A 12803-nucleotide genomic window follows, 5' to 3' on the forward strand; every position below is an offset into this window, starting at 1 on the left:
AATGTCTCAACGGAGGGAACCACGATGGCACCAGCAAAGTACCAGATCTGAGTCTTCTAGGAAGGTTTCTGGCAGGGGTGGTGCTCTGTACGCACAGAGCAACAAGGAAAGTGTGCGAGTGGTAAAGCTGTACCAAAGACATAATCTGAACGGCAGGGAGAGTGGACAAGGCGGGGTTGGAGGCAAAAAGGTTTTCACCTGGGATCCCAAAAAGAATAAGAACGATAGACTCTTGGGCAGTTGTCAAAACATACTATAAAAAAGGAACCATCATTCTTCACCTGCCAAACCATTACAAAAGGGGAAAGACCATATGCAAATGTGCTTTGTCTGGGGATGCTTTTGGTCTCGTGAAGAAGGGATGTGACCAAGCAGTTCGGGCTGGACTGCCCCTTTTGGGGTGGGACCAAGCCTGATTTGCATATGGTTTTTCCCCTTCTGTAATTGCTTAGCAGGCGAAGAACGATGGTCTGGAGGGTTGCCCAGAGCAATGCTAGAGGTTAAGATTCATTCTAAAGCTTCCAGCCATCAACTCTTTGTTTCTACTGCTCCAGCCTGAACTTCAGCTAACGGTCCAGCAGCTTCCACACCTCCTTTCCGCCTGCCCCCCAGGGGGCCTTTTATGCCTCCCAGGTTCCTTCAGGTGTGGGATGTTAAACTCAATTGCCCGACTACTGCAATGGCGGCTAGGCTTAAATGCCCGACGGTCCCAACTGCATGCCTCTCCTCTGCACTCTTCCTCGTCTCTCAGTACTTCTGGAATTCTGGGACTTGTTACCTTCAACAAAGTTAGCTTTTGTAACATTTGAGTTACTTTTAAGGGTAGATTGAACTCCCTGAACATTATTAAAAGATGGACAGTGAGAATTAGCCGTTATGGAGAAAGGTAGTTTACTGGAGACATTTCCTTTACATTATACTCTTGGGAGTGAGGAAGGTGTTTGGATTGGGATACCCCAAAAGATCTTTCTTTTGGTAAAATTTGTTCAGATTTTACAATATTTGGGTCCAAAACTCTAGATATAATATGAGGGTTAGGGACATTAAAATGACAATAAGCTGTTATCTTTTTAGTTACCTTGGAAAGACTCTTCCTTCCAGAGGAAAAATACTGCACTTCATCCTACGGAATCTCATCACCCTGGGCCCTGTCCCCTCCCAGGTGATCCTCCCACAGTACACCCCCCCCCACAGTGTTAGGATCAGGAAGCGACTTTAGGCATGACGTCAGTGAGGGATCCGTAGGATTCTTCAAATATCTCTCATTGGATTCAGGGAGATGGCATTTACAAGAGCTTAACCTAGTTTCTACAATGATTGGTAACAAACATTTTATATATGAAACAGGCTGTCAAACCATCCAGACTAGATTTGCCAACAAACTGTGAACGTCTGGCATTGTTGATTTATGATGTGCCAGCTGCAACACTGTCTCGCAGAGGATGGAGTGCAGATGAAATCCTCAATACTCACAGTTTATTGAGAAGTTTCTTCTGGCTCTGTATTGCTTTTGGTAAATTCTCCTCCACAATCCAATTGATGAGGTCTAGATCAGTCAAAGCACGTAAAGGTGTATGAATGTTTCATTCGTTTTTCCTTCAGTTTCTTATGTGACACTCCATGTACCACTACCAGTATTTTTGTCAGGTCAGGAAAACAGCATTGTCAGTTACCCTTGCCAGTTGGTTTTTAATGTTATGCTTTGCCTTTTAATTTCATGAGTGATATAAGATTGTTATGCTTTGGCGCCTCTTTCCAGGGCCAGTAGCTATTTTGAAAAGTCATACATTTTTGCTAGGTCATCCTTCTCCTAGAATTCCCAGCAATGTACAAACCTACCAACAAGTTTCAGATTGCCCAAATTAAGTTTAAATTCAAAGCTCCCTCTAGGTTAATTTCTACAAACGCTCTTATACAAAAGTTATCCACAAAATTACTGAAATCCAGCAGGAATGGATTGCGTGCACTGAACTGAATGACCTCTCCCTTGTCAAACTTAATTAAGAACGAGATTGATTGGAGCACGATGTCAAACAAAAATGTTCATTTTGTACATTTTGCATCAACCCCTTAATAAGAATGTACATTTGTAAAGTGATTCCAAAGGTCCTTTTATGCCCTGGAGATTGAACCCTTTGCGTTTGTTCCCAATTAGGAAAGAATGGATGGTAGGTTCTGGGAATAAGTATTGACCTTGCCCCTATCTGTACTGATGGCCTCTTTGAGGTATGAAATGGGATGGACATCATTCCAAACTTGGTTTAACTGGTGCCTTATTTCAGCTGTGGGTAAAATGTATTATCCTATTAAAAATGTATTATGGGAAGATCTCAATCAGAAATGTTGAATGCCTCCTCGGTCCTTCTCAATATTATGAATAAAAACTCTGATTTTAGACTTTTGTAATTGATCGAAAAGTAAAGTTTTGGAAAATCCACTCCTTGTAAAAAAGTTTAACAAAAATAAATAAATGCCCGAGGATGATGTACTGGATCAATACTATAGCAAAGGTCTGTAACTGTAAAGTAAATTCTAACTTTTCATTTGTGAACAGATCTCTCAGCTCTTGGCCAAAATACTAAATATAATTTCCCTGTTTTAACCCCATAAGTACATTCGTAAGATTCAGATGGAATGTACTGGCTAGGGGGGAAATCCAGTCTGTTTGCTCGAAAGAATGTGATTTGACCCTAAGGATCTGTGAATATTTCCAAAATGAGGCGGTGGTGCAAACACTGAAGCATATTGTCATTGATTGCCCTAATTTAAAGGAGATTAGAACAACATTTCTGGGCCGTTTCTTTCACCATAATGAGTTTGTAAGCATTGATAATATATGGGAACGCTTAAGTGCAGGAAATTAAATCTTTTGAGCCTTTGAATTGTTAAGATTTGGATTAACTCAAGTAGGTTAAAAGGATACATTTAGAATTTTAATAATTAAAGTTGTTGTGAATAATTCATTAGGTTAAATGCTGTTTTAGATGTGCTATGTTTTAAAGAATGTAATGTGTGATTAACAATAGCTGATGTATTAATGTATTTATTGTTCTCTTAACCAAAATACCTTATTTCTTTTTATTTTCTTTTTGTTGTCCCATCGACTGTATTCTATAGATCTTGCATACAGAATGATTCTATTATTAAGATATTAAATTGTATTTTGTAACTTTTGATGTTTTGTGAAAGGCCACTTATTGGTCATAACAATTAAAAAAAAATAAAACAAATATGAGGGCAAGCACCTTTAAGGTTTTGCTACTTAACATGCACTTCAGACAATGCAGACCAGCCATACAATATATATTTTTTTAAAACACTAAGGTGGTGGCATAGACGTTACTTACCTATCTTTGAAGAGCACTTAAGCATAGACTTTATTAAATTGTTTTAGATTGTTCCAGTTTAAATGTGCATGGAATGATTACATGGCTGTTTTAAAAATTATGTTAACTGCTCACTTTTTAATGACGTTTTATTTTACTGATTGCTTATTGTTGTTGATGTGTTTGCATTTATGGATACATGTTATCCAAAATAAAGTTATTTGAAGTGAAGTGAGTAGCAGTGAGTAAGATGGGAAGGTGGAGGTAAGCTGTAGAGATAGAGAAATATCAGAGGGCTAGAGAAGGAATTGCCACGGAGTGTGAGGAGAGAAGGGAGAGCAATAAAGACACATAGGGAGCGGAACACCAGGGTGTGGAAAGAAGATCGAGTGGGGGCTCGAGTATCTGTAAGACACAATCCTATAATAACCTTTCATGTTTGGAGGAAAGGTTTCCTCCATTTAAATACTCCAAAGTAGTAAGCAGCACAAAAACACATCACAAAACACCTTCTTTTGGGTTATGGCCATGTAAGGATAATGCAATCAACCATGGCATACAGTTTGGGAATTGCCTAGTGCACAATGGTTACAACAGACAATTTTGGCCATGCCCAGATCATAGTCGCCCACAATGATACTACCCTCTGCAAAAGATCCGGAAGGAGCATAGAAGAAAGCAGCATCTTACCTGGTTAGAATAATGAGCCATGGATAATAGGTATGATGAATCAACGTGGGTCCTAAAAAGAAACAAATAAACTTAATTCTGCAACTAAAAACGTTTTTGTTTTGTACACATTTTATGACAAAGGTTTCCAATTTTCACATGGGTCATCGTGCTGATTTGTTCTCCCTTACCGCTTCCCACTCCCTCCCTCCGCTCTGCTCTCCCTCCCTACCTAATCTATGGTGCTCCCTGTCTCTCCTATCTTTTCCAACTGCTTCTCTATCGACTATCCTGCTCTCCTCACTAAACCTGGTAGGAAGAAGTTTAAAAGGACATCCTGGTCTCCAACCCAGGCCTCCCTATCGCTGACACCTATACCAGTGCCTCCTCCAGACAAACTTTCACAGACATCCTCTTTGTCGTTGCCTCGCCAGACCTATGGACTCTTCATATAGTCTCTGTGCTCTCTCCCTTCTCTTCCTCTCCCATTAATGGTGGCACCCGGTGGGAGGCCCTCCTGGCCTGCTTCCACTCCTCTAAGGTCATCATTAATGTTTATTCAAATGGTACCGTCTTGGTCCAAGGCCCTCAAGCCAACCTTCTCCTGTTTGATAGACGCTTCCTGCGCCTCATCAATTTCTTTTCTTCCCCTGCTGTCCCCTCTCTCCCCTCCACAGCTTCCTTGCCTTTCCCGGCTTTCTCCTCCTCGGCTACCTTGACCTCTCCTCCTTCCTCCTCTTCTGCCCCCCCTCTCTGGCATCTTCTACACCTCCGAAGGGCATACCTCCGATTTGTACCCCTCCCCGGAAGTCTTTCAAGGGTGGCAACCTTCTCCATATTGCCACTCTAAACTCTCGCTCAGCTGTCGAACACTCCTCTGACATCTGCAACCTCCTGGAGGAACTGGACCTCGATGTCCTCTGTCTCACCGAGACATGGTTCACGGACAGCTCTGTCACGAGCTTTGACACTCTCCTCCCTGATGGCTACAAGATCTTCTCCGTGCCCAGATCCAACCGTATCGGAGGGGGTGTAGCCCTGATCTTCCCTGAGTGGATTCCTGCCTCTGTCATTCCTACGCAAGCCTACTCCTCTTTCGAATGCCTTGTCTGCAGGCTCTCTCTCTCCTGCCATTCCCTCACTGTGGCTACTATCTATCGGCCACCAGGTCAGATTGCCTCCTTCCTCTCCGAGCGGGCGGACCTCTCCTCCTCCCTCCTGGTCTCTACCACTCAACTCCTCCTTCTTGGAGACTTCAACATTCACCTGGATGCTTCCTGTCCTTCCACTGGACTCTTTCGTGACCTCTGCAACTCTCTTTCACTCTCGATTCTCCCCTCTGACCCAACTCACTCTGCAGGACACACTCTGGATGTTCTGTTCTCTTCTGGTCTTCCCCTCTTAATCCCTCTCACCACTCCTCTCTCCTGAAGTGATAACTTTCTCCTTTCCTTCCAGCTCACCCTCTCTACCCATCAGGCCAAGCCAACTCTGGCACTGCCACCTACCTTTTTGGTTATCCGACCCATGAAGCTTGTGTCAGTCGAGGCTTTCGCTGCGACTTTCTTATCGCCCTCCCCTACCCCATTGGCTGACTCACACCCTGACACAGCCCTGTCCATGCTCCACTCTGCTATATCTGATACTCTCTATGTTCTTGCCCCTGTCATGAGGGTCCGCTTGAAACCCAAAACAAAGTGCAACTATTGGTACGACTCAGACCTCGTCACCCTCAAACGCAAGTGCAGGGTGGCTGAGAGGAAATGGCGTGCTTCCAGTACATCCTCTGACAAACTGGCCTGCCGCCTGCTCCAAAGGAAATATTGGCTCTCCATCCGCACAAAGAAGAGAGCCCTCATACAAGCCTGCATCTATGCGGCATCTAACAACTCAGTCAAACTCTTTAAAATCTGCAAGGAGCTGGCCAATCCTGCTGCAGTCTCTACCTCTCCTGTCCCCTCCCAGGCCTTCTGCACGGCCCTGGCTTCTCATTTCATCTCTAAAACTCAGGACATCCTGTCCTCTCTCTCTTCCTCTCCCCCTCCTCCCTCCACCCCCTGCTCTTCCTCAGGCCCTTCTTCGGCCACCTCTCCTCCCTCCTTCTCTGCCTTTCCCCCGTTCTCCTCAGACAAGGTTCCTAGACAAATCCGATCTACGAAAATCTCGTCAAAACAGGTTCACCCCTGTTCCTCCAAAACAATCAAGGACCAAATTGACACCCTGGCTCCAGCACTGGCTGATTTCTGCAACCACTCCTTCCCCACCAGAGTCTTCCCCTCTCCCTTGTGCACCCCCTTCTTAAGAAACCCTCTGCACACCCTTCCTGCCCGGCTAATTATCGCCCAATCTCCATCACTCCATTCCTGGGCAAACTCCTGGAAAAGCTGGCCATCTCCTAGCATAATCTTCATACTGAATCTGTTGGTTGTCTCCATAACCATCAGTCTGGCTTCAGAGCTGCCAGAAGCACGCTAACTGCTCTCCTGATCATCCGTGAAGACCTGCACTCTAACCTCGATTCCAACACCCCCCTGTGTCCTCATCTTACTTGATCTCTCCTATCCAGGAGTGGTGCGCCGCCAATTATCTCTGCCTTAATGCCAGTAAGACCCAGATTCTCCTCATCGGCACACCTGCTTCCTCCTTTCCGGTCCCTCTCTGGCCGGCCTCTCTTGGCCCTCTTCCTGCTCCCACCTGTGAGGCTAAAAATCTTGGGGTCATCTTCAACTCCACACATCTCTGACGTCTCTAAGAAGTCACACTACCAGCTGCGCCTCCTCAGAGATATTCTTCCCTTCCTCTCCTTCCCCCAGAAGCTCACTGTCTCCAGGGCTCTGGTTCTCTCTAGGCTGGACTACTGCAACAGCCTCTTTCTAAATCTGCCTGCCTCTACTCTCTGCCCTCGGCAACTTATCCAAAACAGGACTGCGGGACTTGTCCTTGGCCTCAAGCCCACGGATCATATCTCTCCAGCACTGAAATCTCTGCACTGGCTCCCAGTGGTGGAAAGGATTACGTTCAAAACCCTCTGCATTGACCACAAGGCCTTCTGGGGTCTGGGGCCTCAATACTAACAAATTCTCTCTTCCTAAATATCTTCCTTCTCGAGCTCTTCGCTCATCCGCCTCCAACTCCCTCAGTGTTAGTCGCTTCTCCAAGCAGCGAGTTGGTGGTACATCTTCTGCCGGAGCCTCCCTCTGGAACAGCATCCCTGCCTCTCTGAAACTTGAGGAGAACCATCTCCAGTTCCGGAAGCACCTTCTCTTTGCTTCTGCTTTCTCTCGTCCTCTCCACTGCTGATCTCCTGGCTGAATCTGAACTTGCACTGGTTACCTGGCTCCCATCTGTTCTCGGGCCCAGGTCCCCTCCCCGCCAGTTGCACACCTACACTGCCCCCCCATGGCACTCATGGACTGTTTCTGTATCCCTATGGCCCCTACTAGCACTGGACACCTGATGTCTGCACTTACCCTTGCACTGGCCACCAGCTGGCAGCACTTATTTAAAATATTATTGCCTTACTTATTTTACTATTTATCTATGTGCTGCACTGCCCCCTCCCCTTTCCCTCTTGCACTTGTCCCCTTCCCCCTCCCCTGCACTTGCGCAATCTAAAATGTCACCTGGCCTAGTAGGATCGCTGTCTCTGTCTTCCCTCTGTTTCCCCTCCCTTACCTCGTCACGCCTTGAAACACTTGTGTATAGGCGCGTTATAAATGCCATATCATATCATTTACACCTACATATTGGCTTTGCCAACACTTGTTCTATCTGCTTAAAAGACTCAACTCTTCATAGGGCAAACTTTGGGCTTGTGAATTTTAGCACACTATGCTCAATCTCCTTTAGTAGGGAAGGACATTTTAAGTGTAGTACCTTATTTTTATATGGCAGTGTACTGTGTTTTCTACTCTGAATACTTACCTGATTTATAACATTACTTATCATTTTTTCAATCGCTTTACTGTGTCTGGTGCCTTTCTGGTTGCCGCTCTTTTACCCTACTTAAGGAGCCCTCCAGTCTCTTTTCCTTTGCAGATGGGAAGCAGGTGCAAGTGGATCTAGGTCACCTGGCCTAAGCCCCGACCATCTGGCGCCTTGCAGGTTGTCGCTTTTTTTCCCTACTTAAGGAGCCCTCCAGCCTCTTTTCCTTTGCAAATGGGGAGCAGGTGCAAGTGGATCTATGTCACCTTGTATCCTAGCTTGCTACATTATGTGTTTACTACTGACTTCTGCAATTGTAATTGCTCTCCCCTCTTGCTTCTCCACTCTTTTTGACTGCTTACTCTCTGTTCTCTCCTCCTCTCCCTTTTCCTATCTCCTCCCCTCCCTTTCTTCTATGCACTTACTCTATCAGAATTGTCCCTGGATCTAGGATGATAGCAACCTCGCATGTCTCCTCCCTGCCCCTTACTTGTCCCCCCCGTCCCACTCCAGCACTATCTGAAATGCCATCAGGCCTAGTACGATAGTCGCTTGTTTTGTTCCTCCCCTCCCTTTCTGCACCCCTCTCCCTCACCTTTTGTTTTCTCTGGCTCTACCAGAAGTGTCATCAGGCCTAGTACGGTAGTCACCTCTTTCCATTTCCTCCCACTCTCCCCCTTCCTTATGTATGTCTTAGAACTTCCACTATCTGAAATGTCGTCAGGCTGAGTACGATCGTTAATTTCACATCCTTACTGTTCATGGCCTGTAAGAATGTCATTGTATTTTCGCTTGTTCCCTCCCTTGCCTTTAAGTGCTTTGAAACACTGTGTATAGGCGCTATATAAATAAACTATCATATCAAATCATATCGAGCTTTGTGAAAAGTTAAGTGCTGGGGCTCTAATAATGTAAGTTCAGTCTACAAGAAGGACCGTGCCTCATCTTACAGAAATTATTACCTGCCTGTCCATGTCCTGCTTGGGATTTTTTTTTTAGGTTAGGCAAACTCCTGATTGGCCAGCCTGGCCATGTACCATCTATATAGTACTTGTCACCAAGCATCCCAGCGCAAGCGTCGCTGAAAAGTGCATCTTAGCTAAAGGCAAGGTCTGTTGGGCCATGTGAGCACTTGAGTCAAGCGCTTTTTACATGCAAGTGATCACTTATCAACTGTCCCAAATGCATATATTATCTGCATCCTTTTACTTGTATTTTCTGGTCACTTAGGACCCTGTATGTTTGCTTATCTGCGATATTTATTAATAAGCGTTTGTTCAAGGCCTCAAATATATTGTATTTTTAAACATTTTCCCTAACTTGAATTATTACGAGTGTTCTGTGTATGTGTTGTGCTGAACTCAACCCTTCCCCACCCCGACCACACTCTCCTGTGTCTTATCCTTACTGATCAGTCACACAGCTTTGCTAGTTTGGCTAGTGTGGGGAGCCAGGAGGAGGACATGGAAACTAATGACTGTTCGAGATATATCATGTGCATGCTTCATTCCCTCGCCTAGTGAGACCCCAAGCACTTTTTTCCGGACTTCTGGACCTTTTTCTTTAAAACCTGAATGAGTGGAGCCTTTTTCCACTCATTCATTCATTCTTGTGGGATCTGTCTTTTGAAACTCTATTCTTCGTATTGTAGATGTACTATGGAGTTTGTCTGCTCCATAGCTCTTAAAGGAATCTGTGTTTTTACTACTGTAGCACACAGCTCCTTATGAGCAGTGTTGCGGGGGACCATTAGGAACCTCCTTTAAGATTATTTTTCTATATCCTCAAGTAACTACAGTTCTTAAGGATAGGGAGATACTTAGTATCTCACAAAACTCTGTAGTCTGAGATTGGCACACACCACCTTCAGTGGAGTGCCAAAGGGATATCTAGCATCTCCCTTCTCTCTACTCCTGTGACTTTTTAGTCACATGGACAATCTCCTAGTTATGGCTGGTGGCAGTGGACGTGTTATACACACTATTGTGTCATTTTTATACCGCAGGTTATGTCCATAACCTCAGTAGTGCACAATAGGGGCACCCAAGTACCAGCTTGGAGCTTCCTTCCCTTTTTCGCCATTACTAGCATGGTTGTCCTTGGTTAGCCCTTCTTCTACCATCCTGGGAGGGGGAGGTCAGTGTGTGTGTTTTGCCTTTAGCGTGAACCCTTGGGTTTCCCCGCCTAGGCTCAAGAGTATCTGGGCAGGCAAGAAATGGGGTGGAGTCTTCCAGCCCATTGTCCTTTGTCTGCCAGAGTGCCTGAAAAGGACCAAATCCAACAGGGGGTCTCTGGCAGTCTTGATTGGACAGCCAAACGCCCCTTTCTGTAAAATGCTGAGAGAGATTGCAGAGGAGTGTGTGCTGGAACTGTATAAAAGGTGAGGCTTCTGGACTGAAAAGCAAGTCGACCACTGGAAGCTGAAGTAACCGAAGAAGACTACCAGAGACGCCTGTAGAACCTTTGCAACACTGAAGCAACCACTGCTGTCCTGCCCCCGTTTTCTAAGCGACAGGAGCTCCTAAGAGGACAACTCCTTCCCTTTGGCTGGTGGGAACAACCAGCCCCAAGACGAACTGTGAATTGAGCCATCTCCCGAGTTCCTAGGAGTTTCCAGAGCTGCAGAACCCCAATACCAGGAGACCTGCTGCCCATTTCAAGTGCATTGTGGTGGAAAGGCCAAATCCGTCCATATTTTTGCTGAACCCGTAAGGACACTCAAAAGATCCAATCCAACTCGCCCAGATCCCCTCACCAGAGTGCAGGACTGCAGGAAGTGAAGAGGATTGACCGGACAACCAGTGTCCTTTGTTGGTGCTGCAGAAAAGACGCCAAAAACCGCAGAGTGAACCAAGAAGTTGCTGAAGACCGTGCCCCAGGTCCTCCCTCGAGACTGCTGCTGAGATATCCTGTCCATTGTCCTGCCTTCAGTCACCAGACCAAGTAATCCAGAGGTTGGGTCCAGAGCTGCAACATCGCACAGCATCCAACACTAACATTTCCTTCAAACCTAAGGTACTGTGGGGGAAAAGGTATTGCTTACCTGAATCCAAGAAGTCGCTCCAGAGCGTTGGAGTGCACCTAGAGGTATCCAGGGTCACCCCCTCTTACCTCCCACTCAAGCCACTGCTTGTGTTCCTTCTTTGAGTCCTTTTACAGGTCTTCCTTGTTAGTTAACTTGCTGCTTCTTGAACACTAGAGACTGGAAGAAATCCTCTGGAACTCTTTGTATTCTGCTGCTTGTCAAGACTTCGAGCCCTCTCCGAACTGCCTTTAGCTAAGGGTTGCGTTTCTGGACTTTAAAGACTTGCTGTGCGAAGAAACCCTCTAAAACCTTGAACCAGGCTAATGTTAAATTAACCATTTTCTTCCCTTAAAGTAACTTTAATAAATGTGTTTGCAGAGTAAATGTATTACTGTATAAACGGTTAGAAATCGCAGGCACGTGTAATAAACGATAAAACGATAACATTTTTTTCCTTTCTAACGATGCTACAAATGTAACCGCGAACAAACACTAACAAACACGAAAGTGAAAGTGTCCTTTGAAGTGTATTCTCAAGTATTCGAGTGTTCTAGTATAAAAGTCTAAAGAATTTAAAACAACAACTGTAATACTCCGAAGCTTCCACTAGATGTCGGCATATGCATAGAATGTGATCTAAGCAGATTCCACAAGGCTGAGAAAATGTTATATAAATAATTCATGTAGAGAGTTTCTTTGGTGTGCATGTCTAACTAAGGTTCAGTGTACTTACTTACAGCTCACATCTTCCTGAAGATGGGCCTGACTGCTCTGCTACTCTCAAGTTCATGAGTTAGTAGAGACTGATAATACGAGTTGGAGATCTACAAACCACTGGGTTAGCTACTATGAGTAGGACTTTAGGAAAACGCCCCCATCAATGACATTTCCAGAAAGGTTTAATAAGAAGAAAAAAATGCCTCTCCCATAGCTTTGGCCTATACAAATAACGAATGCGCTCATCAGTCAGTAAATGGCCCCACAAATGAGTCTGCCGTCCCAAAACTAATCCTAACTGACCCTACCACTATTCAAACTAAGGTGAGGAGAATGAATCCCTTATCCTGAGGCAGTGCTCTGCTCTTACGTTAAAGCTTCTCTTAATATACTATTTTGAGTCTCTTGTCACATTCTGTATCAAGGCTTGTATCTCCTTTACAATGTCTTTGGGTTTTCCCTTAGCTTTAGGGGATGCTCTCGAGGTGTCTTTTCGTGAACTTTGTTTGGCCTTGTATATTCTTCTGGACTATGTGTTCTAGATGGGGTATCCTTTTAGGGTGACTACTGTTGCCTCCCGTCGGCCTTGGTTTATCTTGTCACCTTTTCTTGACTGTACTCGCTCTAATCTGTTCCATTTGGTGGTTCTTGGAAGCCAGGTATTTCTTCCCCGTTCACAGGGTATAGTTAACGGAGTATCAATTATCTTTTTCGCAGACTTTCTTGTAATGTTCTTTCTCCATTTATGACATTTCAAATTCCTCAGTTTAGTATTTATGGTTTCATCCCTTACACTGGTGTGACTCCCCTTCAGTTTGTAGTACTCACTCTCTAATGTACTCCCTTTTCTATCTCTTGAACAATGGAATATTCTTTCTAGGGTAGTCATATCCACTTTTTGGTAGTCACTTTCTCAGATTTAATTATGTTAAATTCAGTATTGTTACACTTCAAGTTCATTAACTTGTATTTCGGATTTCAGTGGGACGAGTTTCTCCAATTAGATAATGAGTCCCGTTCGGCCATCCCAGTAATCCCATTCTGCCAGTTCTCATATCACAGGGGAACCTCTGTGTCGCCTGCACTAGCTTGGTATCTTCTCTCTCGCCTTGTTCCTCTACTTCTGTCCGTTCGATGTTCGT

The 12803-nt window shown here is 45.0% G+C and overlaps 1 protein-coding gene across 6 annotated transcripts in view; it reads right to left on the bottom strand.

Annotated features, from left to right (window-relative positions):
• Window positions 1-12803, bottom strand: part of LRCH3 (leucine rich repeats and calponin homology domain containing 3) — a 1351362-nt gene that overhangs the window by 473885 nt on the left and 864674 nt on the right. For all 6 annotated transcript variants that reach the window (XM_069617579.1, XM_069617576.1, XM_069617577.1 and 3 more), the window contains exon 12: window positions 4017-4068. In XM_069617579.1, the coding sequence (XP_069473680.1) occupies window positions 4017-4068 (52 nt within the window). The remainder of the gene's footprint in view (window positions 1-4016; window positions 4069-12803) is intronic.

The sequence above is a fragment of the Ambystoma mexicanum genome, chromosome 10 (genome assembly GCF_040938575.1).
Source record: "Ambystoma mexicanum isolate Mex_15411 chromosome 10, UKY_AmexF1_1, whole genome shotgun sequence".
Taxonomy (NCBI): domain Eukaryota; kingdom Metazoa; phylum Chordata; class Amphibia; order Caudata; family Ambystomatidae; genus Ambystoma; species Ambystoma mexicanum.